Genomic DNA, 23,687 nt, shown 5'->3' with positions numbered 1-23,687 from the left:
AGACTATGCACATTATTTTAGACCTGAGGTGGATTTTAAAAAGTACACATTTTGGGTATCAGTGTCGCACACATCACAGAGACAAAGTGGGTAGGGAAGTAGGTTATCTATGAGACTATTAAGGGACTCTGGGAGTGCATGGCTTAGGGGGTGCAATACTTGCCTTGCACCGGGCATTGGCAACCCATGCTATGTCACTGGTTCAAGGTCCTTCAGGGTTCAGAAAGGTTGGGATAGCCAAGTTTGCTACAGTCCCATGTGCCATTTTTCTTGCCCGTGAAGATGGGCACATTGCAGCACCAGTAAAACCTTGATTTGAATTGGATATGCAAGATGGATGATGGATCCCCTTCCCCTCCCTTAATATTGTTTGATTGTTATAACATTGTTTAAAAATTATTTTATGTTTTTTTAATTAAAAAAATGGTTGATAAATATAATTTGAAAAAATTCTTAACCCTTGTGGGGATCGAACTCACCGGATACTTTTTTCAGACACCTGTCCACCCTTAAGGGGAGAATACTTGTAGGCCAAATCATCAGGATGCTGAGGACCTAAAAACTTTTTTCTTCTCAGATGTATTATTTGTGTGTGGCTAGGAGAGGTTTTGGCCATTTATTACTCATGCTGCCATCATCCCTTAGTGATTTCACTTTGATCTTTGCGGGTTGCACACTACTTAAGAAGCAGACTAAGGCAAGGAAATATTTTTTTGTGGATGGCATCTTAGTACATGCTAATGCAACTGCTGTGTGCATGGTTATTCAATGATTGATGGTTATTCAAAGTAAAAAAAAAAAGAAAGATACAAGATTTCACTGATGGTATCACTGATGTGGTGGGTTGTACGGTGCCTGTGTATGATGTACATGCCCCATTATTAGGCAGTGGATTGAGTGAGGCATTGCTTTATGCCAGCCTAGCCTCCCTCCATGTGAAGCAATTACTATGGAACATGACATTAACTGCCACCATTGGGAGTAATGTTGTAGCTCTTCATGTCTGGAGACCCACATTCATTCCAGACACGAACAATGGCTGGTCAGTCTCTTTAATTTGGCATGTTCTCATATTTATTATGGTACAGTCAAACAGGTAATATCCAGCCAAAGTTAGCTTGTTGAAAGCAAAGACAATAAACTGTTCAACCCCCATGATAATTAAAAACATTGAAAACATAGAAATGTTCACCTCTTCAAGCCTTTGGATTGCCTGAAGTGTGGTAGCCCAGCAGGGGTTAAATGGATGAATTCCTATTTTCTGCTTGTTGATTGAAGTCTTGTGGAATCCCTGGTGATTCAGAGCAAAATATTCCTAATTAACAAGTCCTCGTAGCTCTGCTCATAGGAGATCAGTTTATTTGCAGTTCTTTGGCTTTTTTAGGGATTGCTGTTGGAATAATTTATGATGTATGTGTATAAAATCATCTCTCCTCTACATCACTCATAAGCCCCTCATGTTTTTTCCACCATGATCAGTGGAATAAAATCCTTCCAGCAGGGTGTAGGTTAAAACAGAAATGTGAACGCTGTGAACTGACCTCGTTTTCAAATAAAATGTACCGTAATGCTCAGTTATATATTATATTAATTCTATATATTTATTATATTATTATGAGATATTGATAGTATAATTTAAATCACTGTGCATATTAGGTGTGCATAAATACAGAAGTATAAAAAGACTGTCGGTAAAATATTATACTTACCTGTAAACTGGACTTGATCTCTGTTTTGATCTATGCACACATTTGTTCGCTTCTTTAATTTCTAGTTCTACGGCACTTACTAAATATTGTGGGAGAGCACGTCTGGTATTGTGTGATTGCATGCGTACAAGCACATCTTACATGCAAGCAGTTTATAACCTTTTAAGCTTTTTTGTACAATATGGGTGATAGAAGAACTTTTCAATACCTCAAATTTTCCCTCAAAAACTATTGTGCTGACTACATTACACAGCCCTGCCTGCCAATTCTATGCGTCCATAAACTCCTTACCACTTGTCAGTGATTTTCACTGTTGTCCAACAAAACGAACAGTGCACCAGAAAAAAATGCCACCTCTTGGTACAGATGTATACTCCTTATGTTTGTTCACAATCTTGTCGGTAAATAGCTGCCATAAGCTGTCAAAGTTAACAACAGCAGATATTTAGCAGATTGCAACTAGTTTATGAATGGGCAGTCACTGATTGGCTGAGAGTGTCTTTATTTTACCTTAGGCACCTACTTTAATATTTGGGACTGTAGTTTCAATTAGGAGAACCGTTTTTACAAGGCATTTTTTTTTTTGGAAGTTAAAGGTAGAACAATTTCTATTTATCACTTCCAAACCTGGCTACCTGAAAGTGCAACCATTTTCGTTCTTGCTGTCCTATTTAACCTGGGTTTGTTCCTACACATCAATATGTTGTAGGTTGTTAATTAGGATAAAAAAAGTGTAGACCACGATAGCTACACTGAAAAGAAACAGGGCAATTTGCTGTTCAGAATTTCATGATTCAACTGTAACCTTTATTTTTGCATTTTCATTTTATCATTCTACATCCTCTTCCTTATCTGTGTACCCCTTTGTGTTGTCTTATAATGTCACCTGTCCACTTGCATGAACCAACATTGTTGTTACCTATCACAGAGAGTTTTCCAAAGAGAGAGAAAAGGCCAAGGCCCGGGGTGACTTTCAGAAACTGAGAGAGAAGCAACAGTTAGAGGAAGACCTAAAGGGTTATCTGGACTGGATCACTCAGGCCGAAGACATAGACCCTGAAAATGAGGATGAAGATATTGATGAGGATAAACCTCGCAACAGTAAGATTCACTTATTATTTATATAAGTGGGACAAAGAGCTGTTTTAATTGTTATTATGTTGTTTTCTTTTCATTTCTGGAGCAAGAAAGTTACCATACAGTAAGGATATCAAATAGATTTAGTTATCTCTTGTCTATAAACTAGAAGCAAATCTACATCAATCTATACAACTGTTGTGTCTATATTGTAATTCATGCAAAGAATAACCCATTTTAAAAACAGTGATAATATGTATATACCACATGTGACCGGCAGGGGATAAGATTTGCAACTGCTTAACATGGCAACCTGAATTTAGCTCATCAGAGATGGGATCCCTATTGTAGTTGTTTTTCATTGGATACAGAGCATTCTAATGCTTGTGTGGACACTTCTAATATGATATATTTAAATTAATGTCACAATTTTGATTAACGATGTGACCTTCCTTTCCACCTTAGCAAACAAAACCCAATAACCTCTTTACCAGGCACAATATCTATCAGTCTTGTGTGAGGAGTTGAGGACCTTGCCTTCCAGCAATTCTAAACGGATAACCTGCTTCAGTTTAGGATCTAAAGATATTTCTGCTGTAATGAACAGGGACATTTGTCAGATTGAAAGGAGACAGAGAGGGAGGCTTAGCGTGTATCCTCCAATATGATTTGTTTCTGGTGGGCAGGGAGCAGCCGGGTTGATCTTTTTTCTTTATTGGCATTCACTGAGGCGTAAAATAATTCTCCGCTAAATTTAACAGGATTATCTGGAAAATCCAACCTTTGAAGGCATCCTGCGTGGGCTTTGATTAATGCCAGGGCAACGGACGTGGCAGTCTGAGGACAGCCTTTCAATAGAGATACAGACCATGTTATATCACCTTGTCAGACACAGTTATATTTGTTCGATATTTTTGGCTACATATCACCATAATAATTGCTATCAACAATGGGTGGTTAGCAATTCATTCTGTGATATATATTTTTTTTTCTTTCTGCTACCCTGTGTCCTTTTTTAAGGTTCGTTGCATAGCTTCCGTCACCATCACACATTTAGGCAGCCTACGCATGAACCGGATTTCAGATTTTATTGGGGTCCCACAAACTCCTTGTAAAAGAAAAAAACCCTGAGTGTATTCACTAAACAGTGAATTATCATCATTGGAAAACCAGATTGCAAAATCCAGGTCAAGATTTTGGAACTGGGGTAAATTCTCCACTTCAGTTGTATTTCAACCTAGTAAATCTCTTTTTCAGTTCTTCAAGAATCACTATTTTGGAAATAGATCTCAATATTCCATTTTGTAGTTAAATGGAGCCTTTCATTTTCCTAAATAATTACCTCAGTGGGTGGCGACCAGCATTTGTATTAAGTTAACTAATAAATAACTCTACTATTTGTAAGATTTGAATTGTAAGAAACACCAATTAAACATTATTTTTATCTTGCTTTTACAGTGAGTATGCCAACCAGCGAGACAGAATCTGTAAATACTGACAATGTGGGAAATGGGGATGTTGATGAGGAGAGCTGCGGAGTGCGTCTTGCGTAAGTATATCAGATCTCGTTATAAAAAGTATACCAGGAGAATGTTGATTCAAACCAGCAATTCTGTCCAAATGCTTCACTTCACGAATTGTACTGGCTTGTATTAGCTTAGAGGGATTCTTCATCTAATGTGCTAAAATACGTACGTTTTTTCATGATGTCAGGCACATCAGAATGAGAAAGGTTACTCATTATCAGACTAAATATTTGTATGGGGTGAGGCTCTGAACACAGGGTATAAGAGGATTTCAGTCTCCACCGCTCTTTTGTTGTAGTTGATTCATCAGTGTCCCTTTCAGCGCCGTTGTATTAACACCTACTGAAAAATCTAAAAAGCATTTGGCTCCACAACAAGATGAACTGACAAGTACCTGTTGTGCTTAGATGTACAGTTAGGATTGGACATGTTTGGACACTGACACAAAATTTGTTATTTTGGCTGTTTACCAAAATAAATTCAAGTTACAGTTAAATAATGGATATGGGTTTAAAGTACAGTCTCTCAGCTTTAATTTGAGGGTATTCACATCCAAATTTGAGAAAGGGTTTAGGAATTACAGCTCTTTAATATGTAGCTCCTTCTTTTTCAAGGGACCAAAAATAATTGGACAATTGTCTCAAAAGCTGTGTGGGCCTTCATTATGTCTTCATTAATTAAGCAGGTAAAAAGTCTGGAGTTGATTCCAGGTGTGGCATTTGCATTTGGAAGCTGTTGCTGTGTACCTACAACATGTGATTAAAGCAGTGGCGTCTCTAGGATTCATTTTTAGGGGGGGCACATGTATGTATGTATGTGTGTGTGTGTGTGTGTGTGTGTGTGTATATACATACGCTCCCTTAATGCCTCTGCAAACTGCAGTCTCAGCCAGATAGGTAATGTTTCATACCTTTGATGTAGCTGCACTGACTGTTCAGCTCACATCTACCCCGTGGATTGAAGAATCCATGTCTTTTTTGCCCCCCCCCCCCCACGTGTCTCTGTTTCCCTCCCTTTCATGTCTTTTCTCCCCCCTTCTTCCATGTCGTGGATGTAATTTGCATTATATGCAATGTCTGTATTGAATACATTGTGTGTGTGTAGTGGATGCAGTTTCTGTGTTTGTGTAGTGTAACTGGTGTTTGTAAGGGTGGATGCAGTGTGTCTAGTAGATGCAGTGTCTGTGTAGTGGATGTAGTGGATGTGCATGTAGTAGTGTCTGTGTAGTGCATGTAGTGTTGGATAAGTGCTGTGGGCATACTCTCCCCCCCCCTGTTTTTTACCTGTGGGCTGTAAGGTTAGGGACAGTATGTAGGAAGGTGACAGTATAGGGGGGCAGTGTGTAGGAAGATGACAGTATAGCAGGGCAGTGTGTAGGAAGGTGACAGTATGGGGTGCAGTGTGTAGGAAGGTGACAGTGTGGGGGGCAGTGTGTTGGAAGGTGACAGTGTGGGGGCAGGGTGTAGGAAGGTAACAGTGTGGGGGCAGTGTTTTGAAAGGTGACAGTGTGGGGGGCAGGGTGTAGGAAGGGGACAGTGTGTTGGTAGGTGACAGTGTGGGGGGCATGGTGTGGGGATGACAGTGTGGATAGGCAGACTAACAGGCAACATGCCCTCACTGATACACACTCACTGACATTCATTGTCTCACATACTGTTTAACTAACACACATGTTCACTGACAGAAACACTGATGCGAACACACTCTCAGAGACACAGACACATGCACTTACTGACATACACACACTCACTGACACACACGCACACACATTCACTGACACACTCACTGACAGACATACACCTACTGGCAGAGGCGCACTGACAGTCACACACACATTCAATGACAAACACACAGATGTCACTGACGACACAGTATATTACTGATTTGACATACACACATTCACTGACAGACACCGATACACTCACTGGCGGTGAGGGATCTGTAATCCTCCTGCTCTGCTCCCTCGCGGGATGTCTACCGATGCAGGAAGCCGGAATATGACATCATATTCAAGCTCCCGGCATCAGTAGATGACTCGCAAGGGAGCAGAGCAGGAGGATTACAGCTCCCTCACTGTCTCTGATGTGCTCACAGCAGCCTGCCTTGGGGGTCCATAAACTGCTTCCTCCAAAACAGGAGGAAGCCCTGGGGACGTCCATGTGGGCACTTTGGGATAGATAGAGCCAGGGCCGGCATTGGCCTTTAGGCGCCACGTGCGAAAAATCACACACACAGGCTTACAGTCACACACAGGCAGAGTGTGATGCACACACAGTTACAGTCACACATAGGCACACAATCACACAGACAGAGGCAGACAGTCTCACACACAGATACAGTAACACACTGGCATGCAGACACAAACACACACACACAGTTACAGTCACACAGAGGCAGACAGTCACACACACACACAGTTACAGTCACACGCAGGCAGACAGTCAAACACACACAGTTACAGTCACACACACAGACAGACAGTCACACACACACACACACACACAGTTACTGTCACATACAGGAAGACAGTCAAACACACACAGTTACAGGCACACATCTGCACACACAGAGGCAGACAGTCACACACACACACACTTACCTCTGTCTATTATGGGCTGGAGTGAATGCAGTGCAGCTCCTGGAGTCTGGATGTTGGGGAAGCATAGACTCCTTTCTGCTTCCGCTTCCTGTGCAGCAGTTACCCCGACTGATGTCTTCTGGGCACATTTAGCCATAATTTGGCCCCACCCCATCGCATGGTAAGCCCCGCCCTGCCACAATGTGTTTGTGTTTGGAGGATTCATTATTCTCCACCAGGGATTATTAAGAAACCAAACACACTGCCTTTGGGGGGGGGGGGAGGTGGGCACGGCATGATGTAGCCATTAGATTAAAGGTGCTCATAATACAAGTGAAACAGGCCATCCAGAATGACGGGAATAAAAAGGTATAGAAAAGACTTGTAATGGTACATGATCTAAAGCATACCACATCATCTGTAAAACACTAAAGGCAGTGTGATGGCATGGGCATGCCTGGCTTCCAATGGCACTGGGTCACTAGTGCTTATTGATGATGTGACAGAAGACAAAAGTAGCCAGATGAATTATGAAGTGTGTAGGGATATATTGTCTGCTCAGATTCAGACAAATACAGCAAAGATGATTGGACAGCGCCTAATCTCAACCCGATCGTGCAGGCATTTCACTTGCTGAAGACAAAACGTAAGGCAGTAAGATGCACAAACAAACAACAACTGAAAACAGCTGCAGTAGAGGCCCGGCAATGCATCACAAAGGAGGAAAACCTGTGTTTGGTGATGTCCATGCGGTCCACACATTGCCTTCAAAGGATTATCTAAAAGTATTAAAAATTTACGTTTTATTTGTGCTTGTGTTAATTTGTCCAATTACATTTGAGCCCCTGAAATAAGGAGACAGTGTATGAAAATAGTGTAAATTCCTACACGGTTCATACAATATTTTTGTTCAAGAACTTGAATTAAATTCTTCGCTTCAATTGCATCTCAGTGGTTTCATTTCAAATCAATTGTGGTGGCATACAGATCCAAAATTATGAAAATTGTGTCAGTGTCCAGATATTTGCAAAACTGTATTTAATCATAGGCCAAGTTAGTCTGATTTTCATTTTTAAAGTCAAGCATTCCCATTTATGCATTAATTCCATGATGCCATGCAGTTTTCTAAATATTTTACTCTACAGCTTTGCTATTGTCTGTCACTTCCTTCCTGTTTTTCAAAACAGCTGTCAGCATAAAGATTCCACTTGAACATTGCTAGAAACTTAATTTTGATTGACCATTATCATCCCGTACAATGTCTGTGTGTCTGATAAAATGACATTTAGCATCTTATGTCTGATCTGTAAACTCAATAATCATGTTATAGCAGAGGCAGCTGAAAGCAATCTCTCCAGGTGTTGATTAAATGTTCTCCCATGATGCTTTTCTAGCCTGTAGATGGTAAGTTGTAGTTTCACAGGTTGGAGAGCTGACTTTTAGATATTCACAAGTTCTAAGGAACAAATAAAAATGGGCAAACAATGCTTATCTGAGCAGCCAATAAAGGAATAGTGCTTTTTTCGAGGCTAAGATTGTGTGCCGGATGAATCACCTTGCCAATCATTCAGATGCTTTACCTTTCTGTCTCTCTCATACATGTGTATCAACAGCTATTAAAACGCGTACACTAGGTTTAAAGCTGTAATTTTGCCTCCTGCCTGCGCCGTATAACCGCCGTATAACCTTCTACAGTGTGTGTTCTGGAATAACCAGGTGGGAGGGATAAAAATAGTCAGTGAGAGCTAATGCAGTCTCCTTGTCCTGTAATTGCGATGAATAATGGGGTGGTATGTCTGACTCAGCACCATTTCTATGTCTTTCAGGCACAGGATTTCCAAGTCTAAATTTAGGTAAGAATTTTACTTTTTTAAGATCCATCAAGTCGCGCTGAATGTATTAGGTGCAACAATGTAGAATCAATTCTTTGCCAGGACTAGATGCTTAGATTTGGACTCTGTGCTCTGATCTTCTCAACCGGATGGTATGGCCCAAAATATATCCTAGTGCTTAGCAATAGCTGACTAAATTAGGCATGTGTTTAAGGTTGTTTCCATACATGTGGATTAGTTCCGAGTTGTGTCTCTGTGAGAAACACCCGTGCCTTCAATCAAAGGGGAGAGTGTTTCAACCCCTTTATGACTTAGTCACATGGAGTTTCTCTGTAGTCATTAAAATGTTAGTACCTGATTACCTTGGATCTACCTCTGACGCTGTTCTGTTTTTTTGGTTTTTTTTTTTACTATATGTGAATATATTGCATACATTGTTATTTGCCAGCAATTGTAGATAGATACACTTATTTGGATATACAAACATGCATTGCAAGACAGAATCCCTTTAATAAATTATTAAATGTTTAAATAATAAAACAATTGAGCAACCTAATGCATTTTTCTCAACACTGACACTTAAAAGAGCACTCTAAGCAACAGAAACACAAGCATGCTTGCCATCCCACTGCAAGTAGTCAAACTATTTTAGTACAGTTTAAACTAAGTTCGGTCCACCGGGCCACAGATCCAGCTTCCAGACTTCAGGAGAACAGAGCTAAGCAGGACTGGATTGACCATAATTTATTCTATAGTACAAAAGGCAATCTTCAGGCACTCGCAGTGTTAAAAAAAACAAGAAGTTTTCTTAGATCAAAATTGTGATAGAGCAACATTTCAACCTAATACTAAGTCTTTGTAAAGCTCTTATTAGGTCAAAACATTTCTCTATCACAAAGGTTTTTGAACACTGTGAGTGCCTGAAGATTTCTTCTTGTGCTACTGCATTATTCTAGATTTGCTGGTCCTACTTCAGCTGAGCACCCGGTGGTCATCTGGAATTAAGTGCGATCCCATTTGTCGATTGTGGTAACATATAATTTATTCTATAGACATCCAGCTTCTCCTGCATGAGAAGACCGGATGTGGCGTGGGTGCATGGATGACCCATTAAAGTTGTCAAACTGTACTAAAACAGTTTGACTACTCACTTACCAGGGCACCATAAATAATGCTGGTGCTTGGAGTGTTGCTTTAAAAGACTTACATTTCTCTGGAGGTGCCAGTTCAACCCTACTTACTATGTTCCTTTTTTAGGAGCAAAACTGCCAACCTCTGTGTTCTGAGTTTAATGGATCAGGGTGGTGGGTGTTTATTTGACATATACTCCCAAAATGAACACACAGCATACAATGGCAAGCATTCAGTGTACACATAAAATGATTTGCACTGGACTCTCTTGTCATGCATGACAGCATGTCTTTAATGAGTTCCTGATGGGTCTGCTGCAATTAAAAACATCTTTAAAACTTGCTTGTCAGTTAAAAAACAAACAAAAAATAGAGGCAGTTTGTATGCTCTATTGAGTAATGTAAAGGTTTTTTTTTTTTTTTTAAATGTCCAATAGAACATTTACTTTTACACTTTGAGCTGTGCCTTATACTCGACTGGCTATATGCTTGTTTCTACTTCTGACTATCATCACTTTATGAGATCATCTATTTCTATAACTGACAAAAAAAAGCATTGTAGAAAGTACCAGCAGACATGGGGTTATTACACCTTTGGGCACAGAGTCATTCAGGAGTGTCAACTACTGCACAAAATAATTACTGGCTGCACAAGATACTCGGTGCTAATTACAGGTCTCCCACTCTCAAGAGCTGAGCCTGCTTAGCAACTGTAGTTTTTTTTGCAACAATGGAGCAAGATAATTACGGTAAGTGTAAAAAGGGATTTTCTTACCTTTAACCATCTGAGTGCCAGTGTTGAGACTTTAAAATTGAACATATACTTCAAGAAGCCAGCAAGTTCTTAGCCATTCATAGTAGAATTGATCAAGTCGTACAAGGTGGAAGTAGTTATTGCCATATCACAACACAGCACATTATCTGTCTGTCTGTCTATCTATCTATCTATCGCTCTGTCTCTATATCTATATTTCTGTCTATCTGCTGTTTATCTACTGCTAAGCATATTTTTGCAGCCTGGGATATATTCAACATGACAGTCCAACACAATCCTACAGAGACTGACCTGACTGACAGCTGGAAGCGCACTAATTACCATGTTTAATTAACACCATTATCAAGAAATAATTAGCTTTCCTGTTACATTTTATAAGCAATATGTTTAGATATGTACTACCTAAAAGGCCTGGCTAACCAGGGTACGTGGGTAATGGTATTTTCTTCCGTTATGTTACTGCTTACATGGTACACTGAGGCAATATGAGCAGTTATATATAAGCTCCCTTCAGGGTTCAAATTAGCTTTTTTAGTGTTTATGAGATAACTAATGGAGAGCATGAAGCTCCTATCAGAGTATTAACATCAGAGTGTCTTTACGGTTTCAACAATTATTACAATTATCTGCCTTGTTCTGATCAGCTATTGGTGAGTGCACCTGTTATTCATTACGCTGTGTACTTTTATTAGCTCTCTCATACAGAGATATAATTGTTGTACTTATTACCTCGCAGTCACAGAGCAGCAGGAAGTGTAGAGCTAGCTAAATCAATCACAAGATTCTAACACATCTTATGACAGCTCTTCCTCCTCATAACCTTGTTCAAGTATGACTTAAATAAATCTCTATAGCTCCCGGTACATTGTCATTAAATTCCTGTTACATTAAAAATGTCTGTAAAACTCGGTTTATCTTGTCTTTTTTTTTTTTTATTTGTAGTCGTTACTGGCGAAGGTGGAACCGGTTTTGCCGTAGGAAGTGTAGAGCGGCAGTAAAATCAAATGTCTTTTACTGGTTGGTCATATTTCTTGTATTTCTGAACACACTGACCATCGCTTCAGAGCATTACAACCAGCCTGACTGGCTCACCGAGGTGCAAGGTGGGTAATGAAATGTTACAAGGAAAACTGACGGCACTTTATGTATGTTAATTGCATCGGACTTGTTTTCAAATCATCTCAATTATTGAATTTTAATTTGGACCAAACGGAAATGAACATTTTCAAATACTGGATTTACAGCTGTTGACAAACTACAAGTCCTATGGACTTTTGCTGTGTTTTTTTAGTTTACAAATTATTATAGCTAAACTAGAGTGTGGTTATTTTAAAACTTTTGCCTGGAAAGTCACCTACAGTCTTCTTGGTAGATAAAAAAAAAAAAAAATGTTAATCTGGTGCTCAGATTTACAACATTTATTCAACCAAGTTTTATCTAAACCAAGGGCAGAAAACATCAACATCTTTCTATCATATATTTATTATAGCTATAGTCAGTTTCCTGTCAAATGGCACTGATTAAACAAAGTCCCTGTAGGCAGTATCAGAAGCACACCATGGAGTATATATTCACATGCTGCAAAATGGGGATATTGTGGGTTCTCTAAACATCTCCTGTGGTGTTCAGACAGCCTCTAGAGAGGCCTCTACCTAATGTCCAAAGGAATATCTCTGGGATTTGCCTTTCCTGTGCAAAATATCAAATCTGAATACTATTAAAACTCATTTTATCCATGGCTGAGATTGTCTACTCATCGATGACCCTACTAGATACTTTGTTCACCATTCCTAATCTGCTCTCCTGAGCTACCTATAGTAGTTGCCTATTTCCTATATGATTACATTATGTCCTGTCCTTATCCAGCTTCAGTATGTGTGGGTGCTTTATAAAGACAATAATAATACTATAGCCTTATATCACGGTCCTAATAACCAGACACACGCCTACACCTCCCCCTCCTTTCCATAATACACACTGCTTTTCAGTACTTCCATCCTCCCACTCCTGCCTGCAGGATTTCATCCATTCTACGCCCACTCTGAATTTAATTCCTTTGTTCTGTCCATCTCTCTCACTCCTTACTATCTGTGTTATCTAAAAACTCACTTGGTATGAGAAGGCTGTCACAATCTCTAATATCCAGCTGTGTACCAACACCCAGCAAACTTTCTTTCATTTCTCACGTGTACAGCCATGTGCTCTGACCATGGTTTTTGCCTTACTATCCAATCACTATGGTCCAATCAATTCCCTTGATTTTATGTTGTACATGCACACATTCCACTTGTAGCAAACTCTTTTGAACAGGACATATACATCACACAAATACAGCATTGCCAAGGATCATCTTATTGACTTATTTACTAAACAGCAAAATTTATTGAGTTGACACTTTGTCAATAACGACTTATACGACTTATACAGTACTTTACAGTCAGTTGTCAAATTACTATAACTTACTATTTAATAAATGAACCCTTTGGATTGTTTGATCCACTGTACCATATGTGAAACGGTGATGTAATCTTCATTTGCATATGTAAAAGTATTTTTTTTTATTAATTGTTTTCTTAAACTAAAGAGAGCTGCTGGGAACTTCAGTCTCACAGGTCCATTTATTGATAGTAAGGAAGGGAAAAGGTAGCACCTATAATTAAGAATACTAAACTATTAAATTGTCCAAATGAAACACTCCAACTGGAAAGGTACACTCGTAGGGGAACCAGAAACCTATTGATAGCAGGTCCTAGACCAAACGTTACTTGCGATCCAGTGGCATATATAAAAACCAGAGAAAAAAAACTCCAATGGTACAGTTTATATGTAGAAACTCTAAAAAGGTATGTATGGATGAGGTAGATATTACTCACATTTTCCAGAGCTCAATCCAGTTTTTGGGGCGTAGAGTGGTATAATCCCCACTTCTGGGATTTATGTGGTATTTCAAAGACCTCCGATAGTGTAGTGATGAGGGGAATCCCGGTTAAAAAGATAAAAAGTGCAATAAAATATAGTGCTCACTGTAGCTGTAGCTGAAAAAAATGATTGGCAGTGAGAAAGCATTTTCTGAATTTTTATGCTTATATTTTAAAAGATCTGTTGTATTCTTGTCTTTAATTTCTAATAAAGTTTTATCCAAATTTTCTATCAGATACATTTTTTAAATACATTTTTTTTTAGTGTTTGTGACTGTTTTTCAAAATCATGTAGGCGGGAACCGTTCCTTCAAAGGCGAAGAAACTAGCTCTTTGGGATTCCATGCAACCATGGTTTATAATGACAACTCGACATGTCTATTGCATTATTGTTACACACTTTTTTGAAAAAGGTTTTTGTATTTACCTGATTTGCATGTATAAAAATTTCCAGATCTAAAAAATTAATAGCAAGTTTGCTATATTCCCAAGTTAAAACGATACCATAATCATTAAAATTTAGGTGATGTAACAACTGGTTGAAAGAATCTTCAGATCCTTCCCAGATAAAAAAAAAAAAACAGATCGTCGATGTATCTAAAATAGGTGACCAAGTTTGCTTGCCAGTCATTCCCTCCATAGATGGCCGTTGATTCCCACTCGGCCATAAACAGGTGGGCATAACTGAGAGCAAACCTGGTTCCCATAGTTGTTCCCTGTTTTTTTTTTTATAAAAAAAGAATCTAAAAACCAAAAATAGTTGTTGTTTAAAATAATTTGGATACCTTGTACAATAAATGTATCTGATGGTCAGGGATTCTTTTTTCGACCTTTAAAATCTTTTCAAATGCTGCACAACCTTTGTCATGAGGGATGATAGTATACAAAGATTGTACATCACAGGTGACTAAAATATAGGTCTCTTTCCATATAAAAGTGTCTAAAACTATTCATTGATAGTGGCAGAGTTTAAATATGTACTATTTTGAAACTATTGCTTAGTATTTTGTTTCCAATTTCCAGACACAGCAAATAAAGTCCTTTTGGCACTTTTCACTGCTGAGATGCTTCTAAAGATGTATAGTCTCGGACTCCAGGCATACTTTGTTTCACTGTTTAATCGATTCGACTGCTTCATTGTCTGCGGTGGAATCCTCGAGACTATTTTAGTGGAAACCAAGATAATGTCACCTCTAGGAATCTCTGTGCTGCGCTGTGTGCGCCTCCTCAGGATCTTCAAGATCACAAGGTATTCCTTTATAGAATAAAACATGTGTGTATGTTCTGTGGGTTCTAAGTTGAGCAAAACATTCTTTATTTATTAAGAACATTTTAACAATGAAGTCAGGCAGAAAGCTGAACTCTGTCCAATATAATAGGGTTACAATCTTGTGCTGACCCCCATTTTTCCAGATGCATTAAATTAACAGTTGCGAATGCTTCTATGTTTTCAGGACACATTGCAAAAGTGAGGTGCACATATGGCAGCCACAGAGAACTTATGGCAAAAAATACTAACAGCATTCGCATATTAATACTGAGTACCTTTAATGTACACTTAAGATAGTACAAACACAACTTTTTTGTCTATTTTATATCCTACAGAGCTTGCATCTGCATTTTCCCACAGTTTACTCTAAAGAGTTTACAATCAATTACGGTATATATTACACAGTCTGGGGGTTTTGTATAATTATTATTATTATTATTGGCATTTATATGGCGCCAACAGATTCCGTAGTGCTTTACAATATTATGAGAGGGGGTATTTAACTATAAATAGGACAATTACAAATAAACTTACGGGAACAATAGGTAGAAGAGGACCCTGCTCAATCGAGCTTACATTCTAAAGGAGGTGGGGTGTAAAACACATTAGGACAGGTATAAAAAGAGTTGTGTTCACCTTTACACCTATCTGTCTGTCTGTCTGATATAATCTATCACATTTTTATGTTGGGCCTTTTTTGTGCCAACGTTTTCCTCTTTGTACCCTATACTTGACTTTTTATATTTTTTTAATTCCTCTAATATTGAACTCTTTTAATTATAATTATTAAAGCAGCACTGTCATGGCCGAATCCTGTTTTTTTTTTGTTTTTTTTTATTCTTTATTTTTGCTGTGCAGGTGGTTACAGGGTTTCAAGAGACGCCACAACAGAGTATTGCAAGATTAACACACGTTAGGCAGTGGCATGAGAATTCACACATTTTTTTACATTTTTATCCCGCTTAGCTAAACGGTTATATCGTCATAGTAAAAGTAAATGAAGCAGGTGAAAACAATTAATGTTTAACAGTGCAAGGTTAGCTATGTTAATGTAATTATAATGAAATAACATGCTTTCGTGTTTCAGAATTAGAATATATGTGGAACAGGTTTGTTACAGACTATGAGGTATTTTCCTGTTTGGCTGTCCCATGGCGTAGGTGTAAACCTATTATGTAAAGTTAAGGTAGGTAACGCCAGTGAGATTGCGCAGTGCCAGTCTCTGGTGAAGCGCTTACAAACATAGTTGCCTAAAGCAAGAGAGTAAATAATAAAATAAATAGCTAGTCACAGGCTAAACATGCTGAGTGTAACTACTAACAGGCAGACCTAAGCAATGCAAGATAAGTTATATTGGTCACAGTTCAATACACATGCTGTGAGGTGAGTATCTGGGCTGTAGGTTGTTGCCAGCGGTGACAATGTCCCATAAGGTGCAAAATGTAGAGGCTGGAGCCCAACACCACGTGTCTTTTGAATTAACCCTTTCAGCCTATGCCCACCGGGTGTACAGACCTGCCCATCGTGGTGGTGACCTGCCCGGGGGCGACACGCTTGCTTGGTAAGATAGCAGTGACTTTGCTTGTGCGGCAGGACTGGTGTCCCCCCAGGGCCCCTGCCACAGTTAGCAGTGGGTGGGTTTTCTGCCGGTTTCGTCCATCAGTCGACGACCCTGCTGCATGGGTAGCGTTGTGGTGAGCGGTGTGGTTACCTCTATTCTGGGTTGCACTGTGTTGGTCGGCAGCTGCTGGGACCGCTGGATGATAAACAAGTGGGGAACGTCGGCGGGTCCCGTTCTGATGCGTGGTATCGTGGGTGCCGCCGGCCAGGGAACATGGCACCTTCTCCTGCCACATAGAGCCCCTTCTTTGTTTCCGCCAGGAGGCTGCTTTGAAGCCACGAGGAGGATTCCCCTGCAGGCCCCGCCGGGCAGCCGGGCGGATCCACGCCGCCACCCTTCTCACAGCTAGTTTATAAATCCGACTCTGGGCATTAATCTTCTTCCAGAGGTAAGCGCAAAGCTGGTCAAAAAACTCCTACTTGTGCTTGGGTGGCTGAGTGAGTGCATGCTTTGTTCTGGGCTGCGCCTGTGCCGCCATCTTGGCTGGGCCCTGGTAGTTCTGTTTGGCCAAGTTTTTTAACGCTTGGGCAGGCATTATTACGGGGGAATTCACCCTCAGCGAGGACCGGGATGTCCCCCACCGGTCCGGGGGGGGGGGGGGTAGCAGGGCTGTTTTGTGTTCTCGTTGGTGAACTCGTCCTGTGCCGGGAGATCGGCCGCCTCCCCCGGGCCCAGATTTAGGCCGCATGACTGGTGCAGGGTTATCCGCAGCGCTCCGGTGTCGGGCAGATATAATTTTATTGCTCTTGTCGTCGTGTGTTTGTTTCCGTACACCGTTTGCCGCTGACGCCTGTATGTCGCTCAGTAGCAGCATCCTTTTGTCCGTTCTTGCAGGAGCTCTTAGAACATGCGACTGACCATCTTGGCTGGCAGGCCCCGCCCTCTCCTGGTTTTTTTTTTTTTTTAACCTCCCCCTCCCGACTCCACTACATCTAATTGACCCCCTAATAACCTGTAAATGCCCTCAGGTCCCCCATATTACCTAGTTTTTAAAATTTATTTTCTGCCCGGACCTAGGTTCTGGGCGCCGCCATCTTTGTGTGGGTAGAGGAAGGCCCTGTGGGAAATGTCATCTGCCCACACAAGATAGCGCTGTGAAATTCCAGCACTTGCCCAGTTAAACAGTGCTCCACTTCCTAAGCCCCCCCATGTCCTCCCTCACTCTATGGGGGTCAATATGAAATCTCCCGAATGCCCCTACTAGCTATGCCCCCTCTTCTAAAAAATGACCCCATGGTGGTCACCTGTTTTAGGGCTCGCTAGTTTTTGGAGCTGAAAAATTAAGATTTTAGAAAAAAGAAGAAATCAAATAGTAAGTTTTTGTTTTTTTTCAGGTACTTAGTTCTTTTAGTTCCTAGTCACCTTGGGGGGATGGGACATTTTCATTTAGGGCCCCCACCTGCCGCTCAGAGGTGGGGGCTGGGGGGGAGGACAATAGGTCTACCCCCTCATTGTTTTTATGGCCCCCACCCGCCACTCAGGGGTGGGGGCCGGGGGGAAGGACAATAGGTCCCACCCCCTTATTGTTATTTATGGCCCCCACCCGCTGCTCAAGGATGGGGGCCAGGAGGGAGGACAATAGGTTCCCCCCCCCACATTCTCATTTAGGGCCCTCATCCAGTGCTCAGGGGTGGGGGCCTGGGGGAGGAAAATAGGTCCCCCCCTATTGTTATTTATGGCCCCCACCCGCTGCTCACAGATCGTAATCTTGCAGCCACGGCATGAATAGAATCATTTTTATTTAGGGCCTCCACCTGCCACTCAGGGTTGGAGGCCTGGGGGAGGACAATAGGCCTCCCCTTATTGATATTTATGGCCCCCACCCGCCACTCAGGGGTGGGGGCGGGGGGGGAGGATAATAGGTGCCCCCCCTTATTGTTATTTATGGCCCCCACCCGCCGCTCAGGAGTGGAGGCCAGGTAGAGGATAATAGCCCCCCCCCCACATTCTCATTTAGGGCCCCCACCTGCTGTTCGGGGGTGGGGGCCGGGGAGGAGGACAATTTATCCCCCCCCCCCTTATTGTCATTTATGGCCCCCACCCGCCGCTCAGGGATCGTAATCTTGAAGCCGCAGCACGAATAGAATCTGAGTTTAATTTATTCTAATGAAATTCCGATGCGAACAAAGTCCCAAAATGCGTCCTAACATGAATGAACAAACTGTTCTCATTCTGTTAGGACACAATTCAGTAGTTTCGCCAGCGTTCTGTCTAAGTGACAGGTCGTTCGGGAAAAGTGAAAGGAAGCATTTCGGGAACAGTGAGGAAAGCTTAGAATTGTGGGAAAATTTCTCTGACCACCGGAAATGAAGCACACTTTGCTCCTCCGCTGGTCAGAGATGGTCAGGCGTAGGAAACCTCCATAGGACAAATAGTCCCTACTTTGTCTTATGTTTTAAAGAAAACTAGAGCAGACAGGAAGAAATGAAGAACAGATCCTGACAGAGGGAGAGAAGAGGAATCGATTGGGGAAAGGTAAATTCGGCATGGCAGTGTCACTTTAATAGCCTGGATGAATCAACAAGATTTACAACTAGGCGCGACTCATCGCCAGATCCTGTCAGTGAAGAATAGAGACTTCAGGAACACTTTAGACAGGGCCGGTGCAAGGACCCTCCCTGTCAATTTATTCCCCCCCCCTTCCTGTCCATTTATTCCCCCCCCTCCCTTTCAATTTATTCCCCCCACCCTCCCTGTCAATTTATTCCCACCCTATTCCCAGTCAATTTATTCCCCCCCTCCCTTTCAATGTATTCCCCTCCCCTCCCTGTCAATTTACTCCTCCTCCCTCCCTGTCAATTTATTACCCCCCCTGTCAATTTATTAACCCCCCTCCCTTTCCATTTATTCCCCCCCTTCCATCTATTCCCCCCCTCCCTTTCCATTTATTCCCCCCCCCCCCTACCTCTATTGTAGCGTGGCCGAGCCCTGTATGATCCGCGGGTACAGGGAGCTTTTGTTTCCTGTACCCGGCCGGACTAAAAGGAAGTGCACACTCAGTGTGCACTTCCTGTTAGTCCGGCCGGGTACAGAAGACAGATGTTCCCTGTACCTGCGGACCATACAGGGCTCGGCCACGCTACAGTGAGGGAGTGACAGGAGGGAGCGCTGAGCGCTGCCCTCCTGTCAGCCCCTCTCCTCATGCTGCGCCCGAGCGGTGTGCCCTCATGGACGCACCAGCCCGGGCAAAGCTGCAGCCGCCTGAGGCTCTCTGCAGAGCGCTCGGGCGGCTGCAGCATGAGGGGGGCCGGCTGCCTAGTCCGCCTTACAGGTAGCGCCAGCCCTGACTTTAGATCCCTTAAGCTTGCTGAAGTGTTTTATGTGTGAAGAGTGTCGAGATTTCGATCGAAATTGGCACTTTTTTAAACTAAAGGGTCATCCAAATCACTTCATCTCAAGCAGACAGCAGGTCTGTTACTTCCTGGCTTGGTTAGCTGAGTGGAGCCAAATTGCTCAGAGCACCAGCCTTGCAAAGACTTCTCATTGAGTGACATTGGAAAGCCTGTCACACAAAGTCCGCACTGGATAAAAAGGTTGAGATTTGTAGCTTTTGCAAACTAATTTTAGAGATACTCCCAGCTAAAAGAAAATACATAATTGCATACATACATGTTTTCATTGGGGGTACATTTTTATGTGTGTTTTAAGAAATCACTGGTTTTGGTTCAAATAACCCTTTACCACGGTGCCATTAGAGTGACTTATAATTATTTTAGTTTATGCTTTGAAAATCAGGAAAAAAGTTGCATTCAATTAATTTAGTAACAAATAGGAGTGAAAAACAGAAAAATGAGTTGCGCAACTTGCCAAGCAGGGAAGAAAATGAACATATCTGGATCTTAAATAACAAAATAGAGCACTTGGTCCCCAATGTATGCAGAATGGAGTACGGTAACTGTTGTATACATAGGAAGCTGGCACAGGCAGAAAAATTAGGTGCAAAAGTTAAAAAACAAGCCACTTTTATATGTAAACCCCTCTGTTCCAAACAGTGTACAGTATATTTTATATTGTCAGTCTTTTTATATTCCACAAACTGATCCAAAGAGCTTACAGTCTATTATTCATTTTCCTATAAATGGCTTGCAGTCTAGTTTGTATTCCAGTCTGTTTGAGAGGTTACAATTAATTTTATACTCTGCAGTGTTACATTAAAATCTATTTAATATTCCACAGTCTCCTCTAAATATTTTCAACTTATTTATGCTCCAAAGATCTTAGAATATATGTCACAATCTATTTAAATCTCACACTCCATTGTAACGAATTGCGAGCTGTCTTAAATTGGGCCTAGGGTCTCATTGGCACTGGAAGGGTCAAACAGAGGGGAAGGTACACAACTTGCCCTATATCTTCCCTTTTTATATCAGAATACTCGCTAAACACTGTCTTTATTCTGTCAATGACTTATATATCTCTTTTCTTCAATTCATCTCACTCACTGTGAGTGAATGTGGTCTTCTTTTCCTTGAAGAGACCAGTGCTTTTAAAGTAGTTTGTATCTTGAAATACTAATACATATGTTATGGTTTCAGGAAATCTATTTGATTGTAACCATATTGCATATTCGGGTGTGTTTGTGTGTGTGTGTTTGTATATCTGTATATACCATGATCTATTTTCAAATACGCCAAAAGCGCAATGTATACTTGCCAATGCTGGAGTGGCCAAAAAGTAGAACCTCAACTATTGTATAGTCTTTCGTTGGAGAGGAACACATCACAGTTTAGTTCATGAGACTAAAAGTATATTAAAATATTTATTTTCATGAAATTTGTCAACTTAAGTCATTAAACTCAAATGCAATCTTTCTTTACCCAGATACTGGAACTCCCTGAGTAATCTTGTGGCCTCACTGTTAAATTCTGTGCGATCCATTGCATCGCTGCTTCTCCTCCTCTTCCTATTCATTATTATCTTCTCACTACTGGGGATGCAACTCTTCGGAGGCAAGTTTAACTTTGACGAGATGCCGACACGTCGGAGCACGTTTGATAACTTCCCGCAGGCTCTGCTCACAGTCTTTCAGGTGCATTTATAATCATTCAGTTGGGTTGGGTATTGGGGTACATTTCTTTTATTATACATGCTACACTTACACATTATTATTACAGTATAAATACTTTTAGCAAAGCAATGTTTTCTTCCCATAAATGTTGAGATTGCCACTATAAAATGGTTGTTTTATTTGACAAATCTGCATTTAATTCTGATTGCTGTATTTTGAGAAAAAAGAAAGTCATATAGATGCAAGATCATCACCATTCATAATCAACATATATATATATGTTTTCAGTAGTGTATTTCATTAAACTTGTTGTTATACTAGATACATTTAGGTCACTCAACTAACCCCCTTGAGTTTTGCACTGGATTTAACACAGAATAAGACTCGCACAATATACATAATAAGCAGTCAATCAAGAAAAGGATAGGTGGACGCTGGGAATGTTTTAAGCAAAAGAGACAGCAAGTGTTTTACTAAATGTATCATTATTGCTGAGCCATTTAAAATGCAAATACTATGTATATGTTTTCTATTTGCAGTTATTCAGTTTACTTCCACAACATTTGAACTAATTATGTTGCAACGTTTTTATTTTTATTGATAGATTTCTAATGTTTTTCCATTTAGATCCTTACTGGTGAGGATTGGAATTCTGTCATGTATGATGGGATTATGGCATATGGGGGTCCTTCCTTCCCTGGGATGCTGGTCTGCATTTACTTCATCATCCTTTTCATTTGTGGCAACTGTATCCTTTTACCTGCTTAATATTGTTTTGATGTGCTTTTTTCAGGTGTTTTTTCATACTTACCTTCCAATGTAACTCATTTGCAAAATTTTCAGCTGTGATTCTCACCGAAATTAGCATCTGGCAAATTCCAATCAAATACTTCTAGCCAGTTTTGCAGATGTAATAAGAATCCTAGTTCAATAAAACATATTTGGTGGGATTGTGATAAACTGAACATCCTTAAATCAGAAGTTACTTTAGTCTTAACAGATTTAAAACTAAATGTTGCTTTGACCGCAGAGAGGTTCCTTTTTCATTTGAACCTTCCTTCTTTGCCAAAACCATTGTTATATCTTACAGTACATATATTGATAGCTGTTGAGCTTTGTATGGCCAGATACTGGAGAAAGGAGGAACTATACAATATATAAGAAATGAAAATTTAGATAAATTACCAACGAGTGATGGAGAAAGCAATATTTTACAGCGATAATAATATTCCTAAATACAGCATGATTTGGGATGTTTGGTTTACTTATTATAAGAGTTAACTATTTTCAGACATTATATATTACCCTGTCTACGTTGATAAACATCTTACTTCTCCTTCTTTAACTTATCTTTCTTTTTTCTCTCACTCCCAGAAGATGATCTCATAATCAAGGATGCTATCCTGAATATTTCTTTACTAATATTCCTCTTGTCTATTGCTAGGATATGGCTGACTGAGTCTTGGTTGTTTGTTTTCGGCCCACCACGGGTGTCTCCGTTGTTTGTTTGTTTTTATATTCATGTGTAATTGTAGTAGTGCCTTTTATGTCAATGTATAGATATAAATATTTATGATCGTGTTATATATGTGCAATTGCAAAATTGTTATATGATAATTGCAGAAGTACTTAATATTAGTACCGGTACTTTAATTTTTCTATTTCATTTGATGTACTATATTGCACTTTAATGTGAAACTTATTTGAATATACGCAAAATTTGTACATGTGAATATTCCTGTTTAAAAAAAAAAAAATAGCATCTGGTTGCTAATTCAGACAATCCCTGGCCTCAAATAGCTTTCTGTCTTGGGTCACAATTTCTGTGATTTTTTTTCAAGATTGAGCATTAATTTCACGGTAAAAATGCATAGTAAAGTTTATTAAAACATCTGTGGCTAATTTAGAACTGAATAGCAAAATTGAGGCTAAAATAGCTAATCTATGACTTTATATTTTGACCAGAATTTAAAGGAGTACAAAAAAAACGATCAAATAAATATTGTAAATATTTTTAACTCAAAAATGTACGTTCAGTTACTCTTTTCAAAGATAGACAATGAATGGGCCTGAACAATGTAGTGTTTGAACTCTCTTTCTAACCAATGCTCTCTGGGGTTTAACACCTAAAATTTGGGTGGAGTAAAATTATTCAACTGTTTGCTGCAGTACATAATTTTAATCATGATGGAATAAAGATTTTTAAGGGTACATTCAGTGCCTGGGGTCTTATATTTTCCCTT

General features: G+C 40.3%; 1 protein-coding gene across 7 annotated transcripts in view; it reads left to right on the top strand.

Annotated features, from left to right (window-relative positions):
• The window catches only part of CACNA1C (calcium voltage-gated channel subunit alpha1 C), a 590,913-nt gene that overhangs the window by 436,534 nt on the left and 130,692 nt on the right, over nt 1-23,687 (top strand). For all 7 annotated transcript variants that reach the window (XM_063447661.1, XM_063447667.1, XM_063447665.1 and 4 more), the window contains 7 exons: nt 2,638-2,810; nt 4,245-4,335; nt 8,717-8,743; nt 11,570-11,730; nt 14,569-14,794; nt 21,258-21,465; nt 22,072-22,192. In XM_063447661.1, coding sequence (XP_063303731.1) covers nt 2,638-2,810; nt 4,245-4,335; nt 8,717-8,743; nt 11,570-11,730; nt 14,569-14,794; nt 21,258-21,465; nt 22,072-22,192 — 1,007 coding nt within the window. The remainder of the gene's footprint in view (nt 1-2,637; nt 2,811-4,244; nt 4,336-8,716; nt 8,744-11,569; nt 11,731-14,568; nt 14,795-21,257; nt 21,466-22,071; nt 22,193-23,687) is intronic.

The sequence above is a fragment of the Pelobates fuscus genome, chromosome 3 (assembly GCF_036172605.1).
Source record: "Pelobates fuscus isolate aPelFus1 chromosome 3, aPelFus1.pri, whole genome shotgun sequence".
In the NCBI taxonomy this organism is placed as follows: domain Eukaryota; kingdom Metazoa; phylum Chordata; class Amphibia; order Anura; family Pelobatidae; genus Pelobates; species Pelobates fuscus.
The sequence above is the reverse complement of the archived record's forward strand: the minus strand, read 5'-3'. Positions and strand labels throughout refer to the sequence as shown.